General features: G+C 52.9%; 1 protein-coding gene and 1 long non-coding RNA gene across 10 annotated transcripts in view; one reads left to right on the top strand and one right to left on the bottom strand.

The window, feature by feature from the left end:
* Positions 1-3,000, bottom strand: part of LOC113835456 — a 9,602-nt gene extending 6,602 nt beyond the window's left edge. For 2 of the 3 annotated variants that reach the window (XR_004769469.1, XR_004769470.1), the window contains exons 1-2: positions 2,771-3,000; positions 1,835-1,905 (exon numbers count right to left, since the gene is read on the bottom strand). This is a non-coding gene — a long non-coding RNA (uncharacterized LOC113835456). Of the gene's footprint in view, positions 1-1,834; positions 1,906-2,736 lie in introns of all 3 variants that reach the window. The other variant, XR_004769471.1, reaches the window with a different exon arrangement.
* Positions 2,710-20,668, top strand: Znf316 (zinc finger protein 316). Of its 7 annotated transcripts, none has more exons than XM_027413566.2 (7): positions 2,710-2,843; positions 8,137-8,303; positions 8,631-8,962; positions 9,109-9,200; positions 9,780-9,906; positions 10,322-10,435; positions 15,744-20,668. In XM_027413566.2, exons 3-7 carry the CDS (start codon positions 8,659-8,661, stop codon positions 18,089-18,091), a joined length of 2,985 nt encoding a protein of 994 aa, XP_027269367.1. In that variant the 5' UTR covers positions 2,710-2,843; positions 8,137-8,303; positions 8,631-8,658; the 3' UTR covers positions 18,092-20,668. The 7 variants fall into 7 exon arrangements, with proteins under 7 accessions (XP_027269367.1, XP_027269365.1, XP_027269369.1 ...); XM_027413564.2 differs by having other exon boundaries at positions 2,742-2,877; XM_027413568.2 differs by lacking the exon at positions 2,710-2,843 and adding an exon at positions 2,986-3,193 and having other exon boundaries at positions 8,654-8,962.
* Positions 20,669-22,838: the final 2,170 nt, after the last annotated feature.

Here is a 22,838-nt window from a genome sequence, read left to right as displayed (position 1 = left end):
TGGGTGTCTTTCCTCAGGAGCCATCACTTTATTTAATTTTAAAATTCAAAAGATTTTAGTATCTTTAATTGTGTGTGTCTCCGTCTGTCTGTCTGTCTGTCTGTGTTACCCTGGAGCTGGAGTTATAGGTGGTTGTAAGCCACATGGTGTGGGTTCTGGGAATGAACTCTAGTCTTCTGGAAGAGCAGTACAGTCCTTAATCACCAAGCCATCTCTCCTGCCCCTGCTGTATTTTTTGAGGCAGGGTCTCTCATTGGGACCTGGGTATCACTGCTCAGGCTAGGCTGGCTGGCCAGTGTGCCCCAGGGATTCTCCTATCTCCACTTCTCTGGCACGAGGAGTATAAGCATGCACCACTGTGCCCGGCTTTGTACGTGGGTGTTTAGGATGAAGCTTGACCAACTGGGCCATCTCCCCAGCCCCACATCTGTGTTTCTTGCTTCTGTTCTCTTGCACAGGCCTGAGCAGGTCTAGTCCCCAGGCAGGCTGCCAATCATCTTTCTCCTCTAGCTCAGTATGTATCTGGTGGCAGTTGGACCAGTCTATGATATGGGTGGGCTCAATCTCCTTTCTTCTTCTACAGAAACCCATCACCTGCTTTTGTTTCCTGTCAAGACTGGCTCATCCCCGCTTCCTTGGGTTCTAGCCTGTTTGGTATCCTGCAGGGAGGCAAGCCTTGGGAATATGTATATTCCAGCTTGTGTCAAAAGTGGCACTGGACAGGTAGATGGTAGGTAGCACACCTGGAATCCCAGCATTGGGAGCAGGAGGATCTCAAGGTCAAGGCTAATCTGGACTACATGATCTACCTACTTTTTCTGTTGCCGTGGTGAATCACTCTTACCAAGGATCTTAGAAGGAGAGGGTTTATTTTGATCCATCACCAAGGGAAGGTGCTCAAGGCAGGAACTAAAGAAGGAACCATGGAGGAATACGGCTTACTGGCTTGCTCAGCTACCTTTTCTACACAGTTCAGGCCCACCTGCCTAGGGGTGGCACCAACCACAGTGGGCTGACCCCCCTCCATCAATTGGCAATCAGGAAAATGCAGAGACATGCCCACAGGCCAATCTGATGGTGGCAAGTCCTCAACTGAGAGTTCTTTTCCCGAGTGTCTCAACTTGACAACCACCAACATTAGCCATCACACTATCTAAAGAGTCAAACAAACAAAACAAAAAAAGTGGTTATCAACACACACACACACACACACACACACACACTCCCCTGACAGTGTGATGTAGCCAAGATCTTTCACTAGAGTCTGTGCCAGGCTGTTTGAACTTCCAGTCTCCAAACTGTGAGCTAAATACACCTGTTCTCTTTACTCCCTTTCCCTCCAAATAAAAAAGTGACCTCAAATTCCATTCCAATTCCAACCATCCATTGTAGGGAATACTAACATCTTATCTGTTTTGTTTTGCTTTTGAAGGAGCTAGGGATGGAATCTGAGTCTTGAACAAGCTGGAAAATTACTGGTTCAGATCCCCACATCCTCACTAGTGGTTTCTAGGTACTTGCTCTACCATTGAGCCACATCCCAACCCCTCACTGGGGAATTCTATGCCGGCCCAGTACTGATAAGCTACCTTCCAGTTTTTAATGTTTTTGGAGCTGGGTCTTACTAGTTGCTCAGATTGGCCTTGAACTCCCATTTGTAGCTTCCAACTTGAGATCCTCCAGAGTATCTGAGATTTCAGGATGGCACCACCATGCCTGACTGCATAACTCTTACAATACATGGCCCCCATTTGAAGATCTGTTTCCCCTTTGCTCCCCACCCACTTGACAACAAAGCCAGAGAACACATGGCAGGAATATTCATGCCCATCACCTGCTTCTGGTGTTCCATAGGGTGAGATTGGCTCCTCTTCCCTTCCTTGGATTTCTAGCTTGTCAGGTATCCTGCAAGGAGGAAGGTGATTTGCTAGATAATATGTCCTTGTTTAAAAAAAAAATCAGGATGTGCAAGAATGTCATCATGGAGATATCTCACGTGCACACATGGGAACACACATCCTAGTGAAAACAAGAGACAAGGACCCTCCTTCCATGTGTGCCTGCATATGTGTAGGCAAAGAGGGGCAAGGTTTTGGTTCCTAAAGAACCCACAGGTAGAGAGGCAGCCAGAGAGCCAGCCAGGTCCAGGCTACGTGGTCTATCAAGAAAAGCAGAGTTTCACAAACTTCTTCTCAGTGTAAGAGGGGAGGGTGGAGGTCAGAGGCTAGAACCTGGTACCTAGGGCACTCAGCTCCAGACTTAGGTGGCCAGTAGGCTCAGGGGCCAGGGACTTGAGAAAATAAATGGTTCATGTAGGGCAGCAGAACTCTGGTCAGAATAGCCATGAATATTCATGGGACTGTCAAGGTTCAACTTGTCTGAGGCTACTGCAAGGCCATTACCCAGTGTCCCGCCAGGCCTGGGATGACAGGTTAGGGGGCTGAAGAGCAGGATTCTAGCAACATTTTGTACATTTGACAGCTATAGCCACAGGACCCCGCCCCCCAATGCCTTGAATAGGCTGACCCTCTGCTTGCCACACCCATGTCAGCACTGACCCTGCACGCAAAAGTTACGCCAGAAGGCAGTTTGGTGGAGCTGTGGATCATCGAAGAGGGATCAACTTCCTGACCACACCCTTGCCCACGTCAGGGTCAGACACCCACTGCTGCCTATATCCATAAGGAGTCACCACCCTCCTCCACCATCGTGAGATCCAGGGAGGGTCCTGTAGACCTGGTGCAGGCTCCGTACACGTCCTGACACGCACCGCGGTAGACCGAGGCCGTGGTCTGAACGGAAGGGATGCTCGCCGGGGCTTGACGTCGTGGGCATATCCAAGGGTGGGCAGGGGTCTCTTGCAGCGGAGAGGAGCAGGTAGTAGTCCAGGGATGCTCACCATGGGTAGTTAGGAGCATCCTCCACGCACACGGGGGTGGGACGCGGCAGCCCCCCCTGCCTGCCCCAAAGCTCCAAGACGCCCCATGACCGGAAGTGCCCCCCCCGTGGGCGCGGACAAGGCGGGGCCCGCAGGCGGCACTTCCGGTGCCCACGCGCCGCCGCCGCCGCCTCCTCTGCCGTCGCGCAGCTCGCGGCCGTCACTTTGTGTAGTGCGGGGGGGTCCCCGGTGGTCACAGCCCCCGCCCCCGAGTCCGTGTCTCGCTCCGGCTTGGCCGGGCCCCGGGCGCGCGCGGTGAGTGGGGCGCGCGGATGCGGCAGGTGCGCGCGGGCGGGACGCGCGCGCTGGGGGCGGTGGCGGCGGCGAGCCTGGCCGTCCTGCATGCCCCGGCGCTGGAGGCCTCGGGTGGTCGTGGGGTGATCGCGGGGCTCCGGGGCCTGTCTTTGGAGGCGTTGGAGCTGCACTTGCACGAGCTGGATCTTTTGAGCTCCTAGGTCCTCCCATACTGGCCTGGGCCTGCGAGTCACGTCACGGATGGCTTGATGCCCCAGAGGGGGCATAGACTCCAGCGTGGGAGAGGGCGGGCCTGAGACGACATGCACTGCACCTTTGGAAGGTGCCAGCACCGCCTCCTCCAGCTCAGGGGCGGGAGCTGGGCGGGGGGGGGGCATCCTCCGGAGAGACACCTTCCAAAGGGCTGTCACCACTCCTGCCCAGGCATGAGATGGATCCTAGGTAACCCCCCCTAGAGGGAGGGAGAGGAGGGAAGCACCCGGTGTTGGCCCCCTAAAGCCGGCTTTGTGACATTGTGGGGGCCGCGGTCCAGCCTGCCTCGTCTGCAAATGGAGGCTGACTGGGTTACTATCTGCTAAGTCTCTTGCCCCCCGAGGTGGGTGGGGGAGCTCATCCCTTGGGTTGTTGGAATCTAGGGTGCCTCCTGTGGACACAAGGAGGGAAAGAGGAGGTGTGGATACCAGCGAGAATTAGCTCACCTGCTCAACCTCTGTGGGTGGCATTGGCACTTTGTTTTGGTTCAGTAGCTACTGGCGGGTCTTGGGGGGGGGTCTAGCTGGCCTGGTTGAGGAGAGTGATCTGGGGATCTTGGATGGTCTCCAGGAGCAACCCTGGAGAGTAGGGGCTCCGGAAACTTGGTAGATGGTGAGGATTGTAGTGAATAGGACAGACATCCTGAACAGAAAGTCTTGAAGGGCTTTGAAGTCAGTGGGGGCCACTGAAAGGAATGAAGGTAAAACCAGCTACAAGTGTGCATGCATGTTCACGAACACACACAAACATGCTCCCTGGATTTTGAACTTTTCTGGAGTTCCTAACTTTTCAAACTTTACCATGTGTCTTTGCACACTCCCTTGTCATGGACAGGGCCCCATCCCATTCGCTGTCTCTAGCACTATGCCCTAAGGCTCAGGAACCTTAGTGGAAAGAGGGGTGACCCAGGGATTTTGCATGATGAAGCCATGAACTTGACTCTGTCCATTCTGATGTAGGATGGGAGGTCAAGGGGAAATGAGGAGAAAGGCTTTCTTTCTAGGGACTGATTGACTAGGGGGTGGGGGTGTCTGAGGAGGCCGGGAGCCCCCAGGGCCCAAGTTGTAAGACTATGAACTGACCTACCCCGGGTCAGACTGGTTTTCAGAACTTTTGTTCTGAACCCTGGGTCAGGGCATCTGGAGCATCAGACTTTTCTTGGCTTCTGCCCTGTCTTCCCATGGACTGCTATCCTTAGAGGATTCTTGTTTATTTGTTTGTTTGTTTGTTTGAAACAGGGTTTCTCAGTGTCACCCTAGCTGTCCTGGAACTCTCTCTGTAGACCAGGCTGGCCTCCAACTCACAGAGATCCACCTGTCTCTGCCTCCTGAGTGATAGCACTAATTGTGCACCACCTCTGCTATGTTAGAGGCCTTTAAAAAAAAATTATTGCCAGGCAGTGGTGGCGCACACGGATCTCTGTGAGTTTCAGACTAGCCTGGTCTACAAGAGCTAGTTCCTGGGGCAGCCTCCAAAGCCATAGAGAAACCCTGTCTCAACACCCCCACCTCCCCCGCCAAGATTTATTTATTTATTTATTTGTTGTGTATACAGTGTTCTGTCTGCATGTGTCCCTGCAGAAGAGGGCACCAGATCTCATTACAGATGGTTGTCAGCCACCATGTGGTTGTTGGGAATTGAACTGAGAATTGAACTGTGGAAGAGCAGTCAGTGCTCTTAATCTCTGAGCCATCTCTCCAGCCCCCATGTTAGAGGGTTTTAATAATTTCTTTCTCCTTGCTTTGACCTGAAAAGAAGCAACTTAAGTGAGGAAGCTTTTGCTTTGGTCCCCATCCTGATGGGAAAACAACCTGCCATTGCTTGAGGTAGCTGGTCCTTGTGTATCCACAGTCAGGAAGCAGAGAGACGGATGCTGGTGCTGAGCTTGCTTGCCCCTTTTTATTCAGTCTTAGGACTGTAGCTTGGGGGATGGTGTCACCCACATTCAGAGAGGATCTTCCCATTTCGATTAACCTAAAAAGACTCCCCTCACAGACATCCCAGGGGTCTCTGTGGTTCCAGATCTTGGCAAGTGTGCAACAGTAACCACCACAGGCTAGAGCACAGATTTGATTTTACTCACCGACCTTTTTGGAGGCAGAGACTCTCCCCTGCTTCTGGGTGGATTTTAGTTTGATGTACCATTCTGTGGTTGGCCTGTTACGGAGTGTGACAGTCGAGCCCTGACCCTGATTTAAAATAACAAAAACAAACTGAAATCCATGTCATTAACCATAGCTCTCCAGGCCACGTCTTCAGTAAGGTCTGGAATGACTACTGTGTGTCTGGCATGGGGATCCAGGAGGAAGAAAGTGGGTACTCTTCATCATCCCTCTGTTGAATACCCTTCAGTAAAGAAATGTGGGTACCGCCTGGGAAGAGAAGTAGCCACGATGGGCTGCCTCCTCCTCCTCGTGTTGTGTATAGTGTATGTACACAGTTTTGTGTGTGCTTCTGTGCATGCAGGTGTGTGCATGTAGATGACAGGTCGGCATCAGGGCTCTTCTTTAGTCACTTCCCACCATATTATTTGAGGCAGTGTTTCTCTGAACCCTGGGCTTATCAATTCTGATCACCTGGCCGGCACTGCCCAGGGCTAGATTTACAGATAGATAGTGCTGTGCTCTGCTTTTTTTTTTTCCCCCTCTTCTTTCTATAGCTGTTGGAGGGTTGATCTCAGGTCCTCATGCTTGTGTGGCCATGCACTTTGACCAACTGAATTGCCTTCCCAGCCCCAGCTTTCTGCTTTTCTTGGGGTCTTACAATAGTCTGGCTTGAGGAAGTCTGAAGTTGCTGCCCAAGGTGGTTACCAGACAGGAGTTAGTGGGTGTCTGGCTCAGCTTGAATCTACAGCCATAGGCCTGAGGTGGGTGGTGGTTGGGAAATTTCCCAGTGTTCTCAGTGCCCCTGAGTGCTGGCCAGGACAGCACAAGGCATGCGTGTGTTCTTACCCTTCAGGCATCTTCCAACACCAAAGGCTCCTGGAGGGCTCTGAGGTTCTCTCAGGCCTAGTTTTGGGGCTTCAAACTATGATGCAGTGCTTCTGAGTCTAGTTTGAGACAGTGAACAGTCAGTCACAACAGAGGGGATTTACAGGTGTCAGGAGTCCCAGCCCTTGGAATTGGGGGGTTGGCACAGGCAGGGATGCAGCTAATCTATGGGATTCTTTTTGTTTTGTTTCTGACTGCTCATTTCTGTTTCCTTTCTTAGTGTGTGGAATGTGTCGATGTTTATGTGTGTGCAGGTGTATATGAATGTATATGGAAGCCAGAAGCCAATGCTGTAGGTCTTCAATTGCTGCTCACATTGGTTACCTTTTTTTTTTTTTTGAGGCAGGGCCTCACTGGAGCTCACTGAGTTGGCCCCATTGGCTGGAGTCCCATGGAACCTCCTGTCTCTGCCTCCACAGTGCTGGCATTGTAGGCATGCACCATCATGCCCAGCTTTTACATTCAGGGGAGCGAACTCTGGTTTTCATGCATGCAAAGCAAGCACATTACGGACTGAGCTACCTCCCCAGTACCAAAGTGTAGATTTTTATTAAGTTTTTCTCAAAATTTTATGTGTATTAGTGTTTTCCTCCTAGTATGTCTTATGAACTACTTGTATGTCTGATGCCCACAGAGGGCAGAAAGGGCATGGAATCCCCTGGAACTGGGGTGACAGATGATTGTGAGCTATCATGTGGATTCTGAGAATTGAACGTAGGTCCACTGGAAGAGCAGCCAGTGCTTCTAATGGCTGAGCAGTCTAACTGTCCAGTCTCCAGAGCATAGGTTTGAAAGCAGATGTCTAAACAGAAAGGGGACAGGATATAGGTGAGCCTGCCCTGAGTAGGCCGCTCAGGTGTGTCCGTGGGAATACCAGGCACAGTTGTCTGACTGTCCTCGTGGCCTTGGGCATCTTTACCTGCCAGTCTGGTTTTAAGTATCCTGAGGCAACACTGTCCACCGAGGTGGCTCCAGTGTCTAATATGGGCTGGCATTTCAGGATCTTTTTGAAACTCAGCATGCTGGGGTGGCCTGCCCTGCTTTTGAAATGGTCCCATTCAGGTCTGAGATACTTACAGGGCAAGTACTGAGTGGCATGATAAAAGAGTCATAGGAATGAGTTTGTGAAAGTCACAGTGGACTGGTAAGATGGCTCAACAGCTAACAGTACCTGCTGCCAAGCCTGATGACCTGAGTTTGATCCCTGAGACCTGATGGGATGGAAGGAGAGAGCCGACTCCTGAAAGTTGTCCTCCAACCTCCACACGTTTGCCATGCCATGCGTTCCCACTCCACAATTAAATAAATATAGTAAAAAAGAAAACATAACTGCCCAGCCCTTGAGAGTCATTGGGCTGCTTCTTTGTAGACATGGGCTAGATTAGTGACTGTAGGACCCCTGCTGCTAGCCCATTAGGCTGGTGGCTCTAGACTGCAGGCCGGGTGTAGCTGAACTGAGTCTGTGGCATCACCAGGGGAGTAGGACCCTGTGAGCCTGTGAGGTGTTGACATTTCAACCATTCTGTCCTCTGGTCCTTGAACTTTTGAAGGAGAGTCACCTTGTATGTCACCTGTGCTAGCCTAGTGATGAGCTGGACTCTACCTCCTGAACTGACTGAGATTTTCACAACACCCCTGGAGTCAGATATAGGTAGGTGGAGTGATGCCTGCTCATGACCCTGTCTCTCCTTTGACTCACAGGAGGGGGCCTTAGAGCTTGCTGAGTGCTGGGCACTCTCTCCTTCCCCTGAAGACGCAAAGCAGAATACTCTTCCAACCCACACTCCACTCCACCCCTCAAAGCCACACAGGTGCCAGTGGTCTGACAGCGCTTGGGCCTGACCTGGCTCATGTGTGCTGAGAGCTGGGTAAGCTGCTCATCTTTGCTTCCGGTGTGGGACTGGCAGCCCCTTGTAGGTTACATGGATCCCTGGGGCTCTGTTGGCTGCACTCCATGCTTTTCCTGGTCCTTAAGGATTAGAATAATGGGTGACTTACCCAGGAATAGGCTCACACTAGACACATAGCTGCTGGTGAGAGAACAGAAGCCATGTCCCAGAGGATTGTGGGGAGGAGCCTTTTGGGTGGTCTTTCTGGGTAAATCACGTGCCGGTTGCATAGCCTGAGATGACAGATAGAGCATGGTCTTTCCTCAGCCCCTGTGGCCTCCCCTGCAAAGTGCCTCTGTGTTTCAGGCCACACAGAGGCTCTCTCCTAGGGACGATGGCCGCCCTTCACACTACTCCAGACTCCCCAGCTACTCAGCCAGAACCTGCAGAAGATGGGTCAGAATGTGATGCTGACCCTGAGGAGGAGGAGGAGGAGGAGGAGAAGGGGAGAGAGGAGGCAGAGGTGGAAGAAGTAGCAGTGGCCACCCAGGTACAGGAGGTGGAGGCCAACTCAGAGCACAGTGCTGATGCTGACAGTGTGGAGGAGTTGCTGGCAGAGGAGCAGAGTCTACACGTGGGGACCCAGGGGCAGCTTAGCAATGGTGGTGATGTCAAGTCACCAGTTCTTCAAGGAAAAGGTAGGAACAAGGACCATCCCCTGGTAGGAAGAGGCTCTGGGGTCATGAAGATGGGGCTGGACCTGGGTCTCAAGTGTGGGAGTAGCTGGGGGCTCCACCCTGCTTGCCAGCCAGGTGCCACTGGCCCTGAACGGTCTTCCTCTCAGCCCTGCAGGCCTCCCGGGCCTCTCCTACGGTTCAGAATGAAGATCCGGAGGAAGAGGAGGAAGAGGAAGATGATGAGCATTTTCTGACTCAGGTGAGCTGTCTTCTACATTTGCACTGGTCAGCCATGGTCTCGGGCCCTCTGTGTGTTCTAGCTCTTGAGTGAGGACAAGGATTTAGCTTCCAGGCCCAGGGTTTATGTGGTTCTGTTGTCCCAGGTCCCGGTCCCTTCCCAGGCCATTATGTTGTTCTGAATACTCTGGCTACCTCCCACTCAACTGTACTGGGCGTGGCTGTCCCCATGCCACTCCCTCCCAGATCAGGTTGGAGTCTTCTAGAATGACTGTTCCTTCCTGGGGTCTGTTTCTTGCTGTCAGGTCAGACACCAGTACCCATACTCAGCTTAGCTGGTATTGCTAACCTGTTGATGTAGCCAAGGTATTTGCTGGGACTCGTCTGTGTGACATGGGAGGAGCCATGCCCTCTCTGAGTTTGAGGGATAGGAGATGGGTCCCTGTCACAGGGTAAGAGGCCTGAGAGACTGTAGTGTCATATGGGCACATGTAGACCCATCAGTAATGGGGAGCTGGGCTGTGTCCCCACTGTTTTCTTGCATGGGTGTTGGAGGCAGGGCGTCCCCTCAGCCTCTCTCCTGGGACTCTGTGTTCTTCAGGGGCTGGTGACTTTTGAAGATGTGGCCGTGTACTTCTCTGTGGAGGAGTGGGAGAGGCTAGATGTGGAGCAGCGGGACCTCTACCGGGAAGTGATGCAGGAGAACTATGGGATCCTGGTCTCCTTGGGTAAGGACGGACCCCGAGGCAGTCTGCTATGAGGGCTGTGGCGGCTTAGCTGTCAAGGGGAGTGCTTCTTGAGCTCCTGGATTTTGGAGCAGTCAGCCCATTTCGGCTTCTGGGTTCAGAGGTCCAAACCAGGTGGAGACACGCTATGAAGCTGGTGTTCCCCACTGGCCTCTTGACTGCACAGAAACCTCTAGGTAGGAAGAGAACTGTGGTTTTCCTGCTGGTGAGGGCGTATGGGTGGGTGTGGAAGACAAGGCTTCCAGGAGTGGATTGTAGGATCTCTCAGAGCAGAGGCTGTGGGGGAGGGCTGGTCCTGGGAGGGTACAGAGCAGAGGATTTGAGTGTGGACAGGGATGGCCTGGGCCCTATTGGGACAGCCACCCATACAGTGACCATCTTTCTCTCTCCTGGGTAGGATACCCAATCCCTAAGCCAGATCTGATCTTCCACTTGGAACAAGGAGAAGAACCTTGGGTCCCAGACAGCCCCCATCCTGAGGAAGGAGACATTGTCACCGGCGTCTACACGGGTGAGTGAGAGATGAGTCTTGAGGGGTTTCTGCTAGCATGATTGCTCAGAGCTGTGTCCAACTTGAGCCTTTACCAAGGTGAACCATCCGAAGACCTGCACCTGATCCCTCTGCCTCCCTGATGCTGTTAATGCTCATTTGTTTGGGGTGTGGGGTAGCTGTGAGGAGACAGGCAGGCTGCTGTGTGCTGGCTCCTGCTGTCTCCTCCTGAGTCCTCATGGTCCAGCTTCACAGAGGTCTAAGGGATGGTATGTCCTTAAAGAACCTTAAGTGGTCCTGTCCCTCATAGGATGCCACCCAGGGCATGTCTTTGATGTGTCACATGACTGCCCACAGGGGATATGGATGGCAGAATCAGGGAGAAGCTCTGGCCCAGTAACGCCCTCATGTCTTCCTTCTGAGGACAACCAGTGGTTGAGTGTCTGCCTCTCCTTTCATTGGCCTCTGCCCAGCAGTGTCAGCTGGGCACTGAGAGTGGCTGAGTCTGGCAGGACAGATACTAACTGTCCCAACACAGGCCATCTGGACTTTAAGTTAGTCTTGTAAAACAAGACTCTAATTTCCTCTCCTCTGCCCCTTGTGAGTTCAGCTGTACATGAGGTGTGGACTCCCAACCATATTCCTTCCCTCAGGTATTGCCATCTTCTGTGTGATCCTCAGAGTTCCACTTGTCCTTCAGCCTGTGCTCTAGGTATCCTAGCAACCCTGGCCACCTCCTTCAGCTCTTCACTCCATAAGTGTCCGACTAGCTCACCCTCCTGACCCGGCTTCCATCCCAGTGTCCTGGGTCCTTATGAACACCCATGTGGTCCTGGAGAGATCCCTGCCCCTGACTTAACCCTGTTTCCTGCCTGCAGTCTACACTGGAGCAGAGAATACAGCTGGAGAAGGCATGCCCTGACAGCTACTGCCCTGGTGCTCAGTGTCTGTGTGCGCCTGGCCTTTTGCCTCCCCTAGCACTTCATGTTTCAGTGGCCTCCAGAGGCTGTGCTGGCTAGAGCAGCACCTGGCCCTATGGGGACAATCCCAACTCCCTCTGCTGAGGTCTCAACCGCTTTTCCTTTCTTGGAATGTGTGTACAGGTGTGCATGGAGGCCAGAAGTTAACACAGGCACTGTCCCCTTGTTGAGACTTGGTTTCTCACTGAAATCTGGGGTTTGATGATTAGGCTGGCTGACCAGATATCCCCAGGAGTCCACCCAACTCTGCTTTCTCTATTCATGGATTACAAGCACTCACTTCCACATCAGGCTTTGCACATGGGTGCTGGGAACTGAACTCAGGTGTTTGTACTTAGGTGGCAAGTGCTAACCAAGCCATCTTCCCAGCCCCTTTTCTGAAAGTGAAGACTAGAAAGGAAATACAACACCGAGATTGAACCAGCTGAAACATATTTAACAAATGAGGATGTAGTTTAAGAGGCACTGAGAATCCAGTAAGTAGCAAGTAAGCAGGGATAGGCGGGGGCTAGAGCCTGGAATGTGATCTTTTTTTTTTTTTTTTTTTTTTTTTTTTTTTTTTTTTGCTTTTTGCTTTTTTTTTTCGAGACAGGGTTTCTCTGTGTAGCTTTGGAGCCTATCCTGGCAGTTGCTCTGGAGACCAGGCTGGCCTCGAACTCACAGAGATTCTCCTGCCTCTGCCTCTGCCTCTGCCTCCTGAGTGCTGGGATTAAAGGCGTGCGCCACCAACCCCCGGCTAGGAATGTGATCTTTCTTAAGCAAGACTGATCTCAAAGTGCACACTGCCGGTCTGCCAACAGTTGGTCTCCATTTGGGCACACACAGCAACTATCAGTTATCTAGAGGTTCAGCTAAGCACAAATGAGGGTCTGTTGGTGGAGTTTCACCTAGCCATGCCCTGGAGGGAACCTGGGTAGTAGAGTCCTCTAGTCCTAGCCAGGGTACTAGAGGCTGAGCCCTGTCATCCCTAGGTCCCTGGGCTTAATGCAGGTAGAGGGGAAGAAGTAAGGGAACATCTGGCAAAGAGGCTGGCTTCTTAGCATCTGGGGCAAAGGGACAGATAGGTATTCAAGTGCTGGAGGCTCTGATGGGGTGAGGGAATGCTTACTCCTCCCAAATCCCCATGACAAAGGCCAGCCTTGGCTCCTCTTAGTACTTGCGCCTTGGTGTTGAATCCTTACATCACTCATGAGGACATCAAGGCCATCGAGTTGCTGGTCTTTTAGAAGCCACTCCCCAGCAACAGGGGGCAGCCTAGTGCCCATCCCTGGAGGGCTGCCTGCTTCCAGACCTGTTAGCATGGCCAGATAGATGCCAGTGTAGAAGCTGGCTACCTTCCCAGGCTGCTGTTCACAACCTCCCCGGCAGCCCTCAGTGAGGCTGCCAACATCCATAGACTTGGGCATCATTTTGGTATGACTCTTCCCTTGGGGACTGTCCCCAATAAGGAAAGGAATTTTGCCTGGGCTCATCCTCAGTTTCTGTAACTTAGGTGGAAATGATTGGGGTGAGCATGAAGACAGGTATAGATACTACTGGGGACCTCAGGAGAACTGGTTGTCAATGGAAACAAAACGGCATCTTGACTGGGGACCTCTGTGCCTGTCATGCCTTGTCAGGATCCCTGTTTCTCTGCAACTGCTGACAGTCTGTCCCCAAGACAGCCAGCACCCCACCTTGTAGCCTTGGAATGGACTGGCCTGCTCAGTGTCCCTGGAGTAAAAGATCTGGGTAAAGGGCTCAGCTTGTCCCAGGCACTCCTTGGAAAATTCAGCAGATTGGGGACATAAGCCATGGGAGAGCCCCTAGGGTGGAACGCAATGGAATAAGCTAGTTTTGAGCTTATAAATTCCCAGTGTTATGCTTCAAAGGGACAAACCTGTAAGACTCACATTGCCAGCCACTATGACAGTGAGACTATAACCAGATGACATTTGCAGAAATGTGGGAAACTGATGATAGCCCACAGTCCTGAGGATTCCCACTTAGTACCTTGGCCTTCCCACTTCTTTGTTTGTGCCCCCCCTTCCCCATCAGTTCTCATTTTCCCACTATGGTGAGCAGGAAACCTGTTTCACCAGAGTCCAAGTGTCTCCAGCTCAGGACATGGGTTGTAAAGATGTCCTTGTGGCAATACCTGTATTTTGGCTCGACAGTTGGCCTTGAGCCCCTGAATCTTCCTGGAGGCCCACCTAATCACCCTTCACCCATGGTCCAATCTCTGGAGCAAATGTTAGGTGCAAGGCAGCCCCCATCCCTACCTTACTCTCCTTGGGTCTGGGTTTGGCCCTCAGGGTCACCTGCTGGATTGCTGCCCTCCCCATTGCTGTCCAGCTGTTCAGGAAGACACCACACCCTCCAGGTGTGTCTTGACTTACAGTAGGCCTGATGTTCCTCACCAGAGACTAACAGACCTCGGCTCTGAGTGAAGTCTGCCAGTGGGCTGGCTGTTCCTTGAGATGGTACACTCCACAGCTATGACCTCTAAACTTTGAGCAAACACATAGAAGCAGGAAATGAAGACCCAAAGCTGGTCTCACCTTGGGGTGGAACCAGCTTTCTCTAGGGTTAGGGGTTGGTTCGTCACCCTGCAATCAGTGCTGGCCTCCATCAGGTCACTGAACACAGGCCTCGTGCTTGTTGGCAGTGGCCATGCCAACTCCAGAGGTAGCAGTGTGATTCCCCAGGCCTCTCGGGATTGGTCTCCCTGCAGAGCTTTGTGTGGTGGAATCGGGTGCAGGGGTTCATCCTGAGAGAATAGACATTCCTGCTATTCCCAGACTGCAGGCAAGTGCCAGCCTACTCTGCAAGCTCCTGCAGAGTCATAGACTGGCAGATCCAGCAGACTGTATTCGTTCCTCAGGATCAGCTTCCCCTGACTTAACTGGGGTCTAGTTAAAAACTACTTACGCCTCTCACCAGAGCCTAGGGAACATCTGGTTGTCAGTCATCTTCTCCCTGCCCCAGGGTTGCTCCAGCCTTCCCAGATTTGGAAAGTGTGGCTGAACAAAGGGCAGCATCTAGCCAGCAACAGGGCCTCTCTCTGACACTTCTTGTCACTCTGGTGGCCATGTTAGCAGCTATAAACTCACCTAAGACATTTTTCCATCTAAAACTTCTAAATTATGTATTACTAGAATAATTGGGAAACAGTATTTCAGACTAAGCAAAAATAAAGTAACACATTTTCTTGTCCTTTCATAGGAACAGCATGTTCATCCACATCTGTAGTTAGGCCCTCAGTTCTGGGGCTTCATGTATGTGGCACTATGCTATCTTCTCCTTGAATGACATCTAGTATGCAGAACTAGGGCTGATGGGGTGTAGGACTCGTCATATGAAGTCACCCTGGTTTTTCAGACTTCCTGGTCCAGACCAGGCTCCTGTGGTCCAGGCTCACCCAGGCCAGTGGGTGAGCCTGGATCTAAATGGGCGAGACCTTTGCCCTCAGAATCAAGTGGGTGGGAGCCCAGGCCTTCCAGCTGCTGAGATCTGTTGGGCATGGTGCACAAGAGTTCGGCACACAGGTGCTCTGAACACCTGGAAGCACTGTGGTACAGGTGGTGTCCCTGTGTGTCCTGGGTGTGTCTACATGCTCATTTCCTCAACAAGGCAGCCCTTCAGACTTGATTCTAGAAGCCCACACAATCCCCGGAAGGACTGAAGAATGAGTCAGGGGTGCATCTCATTTGGGGAGGGGTCAGTGGCAGAAAGTCCCAGAGGTGTTCACAGTACCCACAGTCTCAGCTGGCCTGGAGTTTCTCAAATGCAGAGTTCAAGAAAATGAAGCCAGGGTGACCTCACAGTGGGGACCCCATGTGCACAGCTCCTGGGGCTTCTTTAATGTGAGAGCCCACAGGCTCTCCCCTGGCTAGCCGGTCCTGTTCCCACTGTCTAGAGTAGAAGAGAACTCCCTGGCCACTGGGAAAGACAGGTAGAAGAGAAACACTGGGGGGTAGGTTTCACGGAGGCAGGTCCTCCGGGCAGAGGGCATGGCTGGACGTGCTATGTTGGGTGCCTGGGGACTGCAGTGCCCCAGGTTTCATCCCAGTGCCTTTTCCTGTGAACAAGAACCTTCTGATAAACTACCCACTTTGCAGTCTCCCATTCTCCACACAGTCGCAAGCCCTGGAAGGTCCCTGGCTTTCCTCGCCAGGTGTGCATGCTGGGCCTCTATTAAGTCCCTAACGGGGGGAGGGGGGGAGCAGCCTTCCTGCCTTGGAGCTGGAAGGAATTGGCTATGCCATATACCACCCTCTGACTTGATGAAGCAGGTCTGTTTCAAGGATTTTAGGGCAATTTCCTTGCCAAGCTCCTGTACCATCATCCTCGTGTCTTTTCCCCTCCAGGAGCCTGGTTCTGGAATGATGACATAGAGGACCATGAGGAGGAAGATGACGAGGACTTCCTTGCTGAGATGGCGGAGGAGGAGAACGAGCCCCCAGGGCTGTGGTCTGCTGCCTATGGTGTGGGGGATGTGCCTGGGACTTGGGGTCCCGACGATTCAGATTTGGCGCAGACTCCAGATGGTTGGGGACCCAACCCAGTCAGCCTCGGGATCCTGGCCGAGGAGGTTGAAGCTAAACATTTCCTGTCCGGCCGGGGGCCTGGGGAGAACTTCCTGGCGCCCTGGGCATTTCCTGCAGTAGCTGTCCCCATCGGACGTCCGGAGACCACATGCGATGTGTGCGGCAAAGTGTTCCCCCACCGTTCGCGCCTGGCCAAGCACCAGCGTTACCATGCGGCCGTCAAGCCGTTCGGCTGCGAGGAGTGTGGCAAGGGCTTTGTGTACCGTTCGCACCTAGCCATCCACCAGCGCACTCACACCGGCGAAAAGCCCTTCCCGTGCCCGGACTGTGGCAAGCGCTTTGTCTACAAGTCGCACTTGGTCACGCACAGGCGCATCCACACGGGCGAGCGGCCCTACCGCTGCGCCTTCTGCGGCGCGGGCTTCGGACGGCGCTCCTACCTGGTAACCCACCAGCGCACGCACACGGGCGAGAGGCCCTACCCGTGCCTGCACTGCGGCCGGAGCTTCAGCCAGAGCTCAGCGCTCGCCCGCCACCAGGCTGTGCACACCGCCGACCGTCCTCACTGCTGCCCGGACTGCGGCCAGGCCTTCCGCCTGCGCGCTGACTTCCAGAGACACCGGCGCGGTGGCTGCACGGAACCCAGCGGCGGCGATGGCGTGGGGATGGCTCCCCACGAGCTGGAGATGGCAGTCGCAGCTGTAGCCACAGCAGAGCCAGAGGAAATGGAGCCCAGGCCCCAGGAGACCGAAGAGTCCGGGACTGGTGTGGCAGATGGAGACGCCGAGGCTGAAGCCAGAGAGGACGAGGTGGTGGTAGCTGCAGCGGCAGAGGCGACTGTCTCCGACAGCAAGAAGGACCTTGAGCCAGACAGGCGGTTCCGTGAGATGGGTAATGGCCTGAGCGGGGGCGAAGGGCCTTCCTCGCACCCGCTTGGTTTCCATTTTCCCATGCACCCCAAGTCTTGGCTGCATCCGGACGGTTTCCCCCTACTGGGGTTCCCCGAGTTCTCCGAACGGCTGCAGGCCCATAGGCGCCATCTCTCTGGCCCTCTGGGCGCCCCGCTATCCCTGGAGAGCTCGGGGTTGGCTTGTGATTCCTTCCGCAGCGCGGGCTCCGGAGTCGGACCGGATGGTGGCCTGCGAGCGTTTGCTCCCGCCGTCGGGTCGCTGCTGGCCGAGCCCGCGCCCGCCGCAGTGGCGGAGGAGGAGAGCCCGTGGATCTGCTCCGACTGCGGCAAGACATTCGGGCGGCGCGCAGCGCTGGCCAAGCACCAGCGCTACCACGCGGGCGAACGGCCGCACCGCTGCGCCGACTGCGGCAAGAGCTTCGTGTACGGCTCGCATCTGGCGCGCCACCGGCGCACGCACACGGGCGAGCGGCCCTTCCCGTGCCCGGAGTGTGGCGCTCGCTTCGCCCGCGGCTCGCACCTGGCGGCGCACGTGCGCGGCCACACGGGCGAGAAGCCGTTCGTGTGCGGCGTGTGCGGGGCGGGCTTCAGCCGGCGCGCGCATCTCACGGCGCACGGGCGCGCGCACACGGGCGAGCGGCCCTACGCGTGCGGCGAGTGCGGCCGGCGCTTTGGCCAGAGCGCGGCGCTGACCCGGCACCAGTGGGCGCACGCCGAGGAGAAGCCGCACCGCTGCCCTGACTGCGGCAAGGGCTTCGGCCACAGCTCGGACTTCAAGCGGCACCGGCGCACGCACACGGGCGAGAAGCCTTTCCGCTGTGCCGACTGTGGCCGCGGCTTCGCGCAGCGCTCCAACCTCGCCAAACACCGGCGCGGCCACACCGGCGAGCGGCCCTTCCCCTGTCCCGAGTGCGGCAAGCGTTTCTCTCAGCGCTCTGTGCTCGTGACGCACCAGCGCACGCACACCGGGGAGCGGCCGTATGCATGTGCCAACTGCGGCAGACGCTTCTCGCAGAGCTCGCACCTGCTCACGCATATGAAGACACACCGCGGGCAGGCGGGCGCGCAGGCGCAGAGCACCGCTGCCAAGGCCCAGGCACCTACCAAGGTAACGCCGCCTCCGCCTCCGCCACCGCCACCACCGGGGTCGGCCTCCGGGTCCGGAACGCTACTCGAGTTCGCAGGCGGAACCAGCTTTGGCTCCGATCCCGCCGCGTTCGCCGGGCCCTCGGGCGCCTATGAGGAAAGTGTCCTGTGAGGTTGGTGGAAGCGCGCGGTGTCTCCCGCTCCTCGAGGCGGGCTGAGGATTCCCAATCTTGGGTGCCTGTGGGCCCTATCGCCCCGAGCTTCAGATCTCGCTTGGGTGAACACGGGCCGACACCCTGATCAAGAGCACCTCATCCCTGTATCTGTGCTGCAGGGAGAACGATCGGGTGGCCCGTAGAGCCAACGGCTTAGGAGTCTGGCACCCGGCTTTCTGACAAGCAAGGGGGAAGCCCTAGCATCGGGAGAGAGAGAGAGAGATCATTCGGCTGCTCTGCTCCTCATCTGGGTTTCTTGGTGGGTTTGGCTTCTTCCCACTCTCCCTAGGAGATTCAGGGACTGTCTTCCCGCCACTTGAGTGTGTCCAGAAAGTTTTAAAAACATGGTTCGTGCCAGGCGGGGACCTCAATAGGCTTCGGAGGGATGGAGTTGCAAACAGGAAAAGCTTGTGTTCTGTCGACTGTGGGTGTTTTTTCCATCTTTTGTAAGGCCTGAAGACCGGGGAGGAGTTGAAAAAGCAAGATACCAAATGGGTAGCCAGATTGCAGATGCTGACTAGATCCCAGGGGAGTTGGAAGCCTTATTCTTTGAAAATCCTTACTCCAACCCCTAAACACAGGTCTGTCGAGCACTGGCTACAAGGTGGGTTTGTTATTGGTATCCCCTCTAAGCTTGTTGGTTCTCTAGTAGCTGCAGGAGGCACACATGGACATCTTCGGAGTGCCTGGTGTGGGCAGACTAGTTCCCTAGCAGCGCTCTCCCTGGAGCAGGTGACTGCTCCCTGTGCTCAGCCTTTCACGGCACTGGGGTGGGTCCAGGAAACTCAGCTTCTAATAAGGGCCCTACATCTTCTGCAAGCCTAACTCTGCTTCTGTAATCACCCTACACTAGAAGCAGGTAGTGTTTCTGCCACGGGTGGGTCCGTGGCCTACAGAGGGATTGGTGACTTGCACAGTGGTACTCCACATAAGGCATCACGTGGACCTGAGCTCACAGCGCCTTACTATGCAAGGCCCTTGCACAGTGCATAGCTATCTCTCCAATCTGGACTACTGGCATCTGAGGTGTGGCTCGCACAAGCCCCTCCCACCCTCCATGAATTCTGGGCCAGTGTGACTGAGGGCTAAAGAAGTGAGATCTCCAGCTGCATTCCCCTTTAGACCTAGATCCTTTGTTGTAGTGTAGAGACACCCAAGAGCTAACAGGCAGACTGCTAGGTGCTGGGTGGGTAGTCCATGGGTGGGAGGAGAGCTGGGGTGGTGATGGTCAGAACTTACCTGGCCAGCTGAGGTAGAGTGGGAAGGCAAGGGTCCTGATTGCTCAGCAGTGGCCTCTGTCCCATTTTTTATGCTCCTTCCTTGTCTTCTGGGACATGAATTTCAGAAAAAGCCAGGGCAGGGTGGGCTGGGAGGGCACCATTCTCATCCCTCCTGGTCCCCAGCGGTTTCCACCCTGCCCCTCTGCTATGGGCAGGAGGACCTACCTAGTTTTAATAAAGATGGAGAAATAAGCTTTGGAACTGGACTCTGCTTTTTGCTCTACCTTGGTGTCCATCAGGGATGCTCACTCTGCAAGACCCATCTCCTTTCTGACTTTTTTCCCTTCTAAGAAACCAGAATCGATTCTTGCATGGCACATCATGCATTTGGCCAGTGCCCACCATGTCTTGCTGGGATGTCTCCTGCTGCCATGAATTTGAAACAACACACATGGGACACCACAGGGATTAATTTGGCTAACCTTTAAGAGGTCTCCCTTTTCTGTGTGCAAGACCCATGCCTTGACCTTCTCTCAGGGTCTCCCTTGCTATGGTGTTTACCTACTCAATCCACAAAGGCATGACCACCCCCAGAGTTCCCAAGGATTCCCTTTAAGTTGGCTTTTCTTATTCAGTCTCTGTCATAGGATCTTTTCCCAGTGGGCTTGAAAAATATGCAGATATGATTTGAGTCATTGGAATAAAGGAAACTAGTGTCTCCATTAAAACAAGAAGCAGGCTGGGCAAGGGAGGTTGCTCAGTGGGTACAAGCGCTTGCCCAGTATTCAACTTTTCAACCCTACAACTCCATAAACCAGGCATGGTTGGTATATGCTTGTCATCCCAGCATTGGGGAGGTGGAGCCAGGAGGATCAGGAGTTCACGGTCACTTTCAGCTCCACGAGTTTGAGGCCAGCCTAGACTACACAGATACTGTACCTCAAGCAAAAAAATACCCCAGACTTATAGGAAGTAGATGCTTCAAAAGACATAAAATGGATAACTATCAGGTCTTAACCTACTGAGAAAGGTCAAACAGGTCCTTGCTAAAGCTCCCCATTGATGTGCAGCTGGAGTTATGTTGTGGGGTAGGAAATGTGACCAACCAAAGGTGACATCTGGAGGGTCATTATGCCTGTACATCCTCTCCCTCTACATACCTCTTTTCATTTTTCTTGCACCTCTGTTTTCTCAGCCTTTATAAGTTTTTTTTTTACTTGATTTCTTCAGATACTGTACTCTCTCTCGTCTTCCCTCCTTCCTCCCTTTAATTGGTTGCTTATGTAATAAAGTGGTTTTAAAGTTTTAGTTATATCAAAGTTTTATCTTCCTTGTTCATTATTTTTCCCCAGATTTTAAGTTAGATATGAATTGTAAAACCTCCAAAATTCATCCCACCCAATCAATACCTGGGCTCCTGTTGATATGCACCCCCGCCTCAAAGCACACCATGCAGAGTTGTGCATGGTGACATATGCCTATATGGGAGGCAATGGTAGGAAGATCTAGGTTCCAGAACGAAATGAGATATGTAATGAGTTGTAGTCTAAAAAACAAGAGGCAAGAGAGATGGCTCAGCAGTTAAGAGCACTGGCTGCTCTTCCAGAGGATCTGAGTTCAATTCCCAGCAGCCACATGGTAGCTCACAGCCATCTGAAATAAGATCTGGTGCCCTCTTCTGGCGTGCAGACATACATGTGGGCAGAACACTGTACACATAAATAAATCTTAAAAAAAAGAAAAAAAGAAAAAAAAGCATTGACTGCTCTTCCAGAGGACCTGCACCCACATGGTAACTCACAGACCTCTGCGACTCCTCCTGGCTCTGCAGGCACAGGGAAAGCACCCATACATGTAAATAAAAGCAACAGAACAATTTACACTGAAATTTGCTTCATCCATATTCCTATCTGCTTTCTCCATTCCAGACATAATCTTCATCATTTCACCTGTTACAATTAGAATATGTGTCTCTTGGCTTTTGTTTTGCTGTTTTTAATATGTGGGGCTGGATAAACAGCTCGGTAGTTATGGTTACTCTTCTAAAGGAACCAGAGTCAGTTCCCAGCATCCACATGGCTCACAATCATCTGTAACTCTGGTTTTAGGGGATCTGACCCCTCCTCTGACCTCTGAAGGCTCCTGCATGCATGGTCCAGGCATACATTAAAAACGGTATGTATATGAAAATGTTTGCATGTATGCACATGCGTGCATATGCAGGCTTGAAGCTGGTGTTAGGTATTTCCCTCAGTTACTCTCCACCTTATTTTTGAGACAGGGTCTCTCACTAGAGCTCATCAATTTGCTGGCAGGCTAGTGCACCCCAGGGATTCTCTGGTCTCCCCAGCCCCAGCAGGTACTGGGGAAAAAACTCATGCAAACATCATCAACTGAGCCATCTCCCAAGAACCTTGAATATGTTTCTCTAAAAGGTTGTATAGAAAGGAAAGGCCTTTGTAAGACTCAGGTCAGGTGTTCTTTAGTGCCTCTGGTATCACACACTTTCCTAAAGTGCTTCACCTGCTCTGTAATCCCTGTGTGCACACTGTTACAGCATCTATGCTATCTCCAGCTTCAGGTGGTAGCAACAGCCACCTGTGCTAGCCCATCATTTTCACAAGCATCATAAACTCTAAATCCAACAGAAGAGGGGTCTGGAGAGATGTTCAGCTGTTAACAGAGAACCCCAGCAATCACGTGGTGGCCAAAAACCATGTGTAACTCGCTCCAAGGGACCTGAAAATCTTCTGACTCCATGGGCTTCTGTCCACACAGTGTGCATACATACATTAAGGTGTTCATGCACATACAGATAAATGTATTTTAAAAAATCCAATGGATAGATTTTGTTTTTTCCACTTTCATATATGTGAGAGCAATTGATTGTTCATAGTTACCTGTGTGGTAAAGAGAAATTTCCTTGTACATGTCTTTTTTTTTTTTTTTTTTTTTTTTGGTCATTTTGTTTAAGTAGAGGCAGTATTCTATGCATGCCATAATTTGGGGGGGCAGTCATGTGGCTTCCTGGCTAGAGTTGGATCACAATTATGTCCAGTAAGAGATGACAGGATTGAAGAAAGGGCAAATCCAAGGCTCACACGAAATGTCCTGGTGGTAGTATATCTTTACCTTTTCTTTACATGTGTATTGTGGGTTGAGAAGATGGCTCAGTCAGTAAAGAGCCTCTTGTACAAGTAGGAGGACCTGGGTTCTGATCTTTGAAATCTATGTAAAAAGCTGGGCATGGTGATACATACCTGTAGCTCAAGTCATAGAGGCTAAGAGTAGAGACAGGTGGATCCCTGAAGCTCACTGGCCAGCCAAATTAGACATGCATCTGTAAGAGTCAGGTCCAGTGAGACCCTGTCTCAGAAAATAACAGTGATGAAGGAGAGACATCCAGTATTCACCTTGGACCTCCACAAGCACACACACCCAAATACATATTGTGTCATCAAGTTATGATACAATTGTGGGAAAG

This window comes from Cricetulus griseus, chromosome 4 (genome assembly GCF_003668045.3).
Source record: "Cricetulus griseus strain 17A/GY chromosome 4, alternate assembly CriGri-PICRH-1.0, whole genome shotgun sequence".
Taxonomy (NCBI): Eukaryota; Metazoa; Chordata; class Mammalia; order Rodentia; family Cricetidae; genus Cricetulus; species Cricetulus griseus.
Note: the sequence above shows the minus strand (reverse complement) of the source record. Positions and strands in the feature narration are given on the sequence as shown.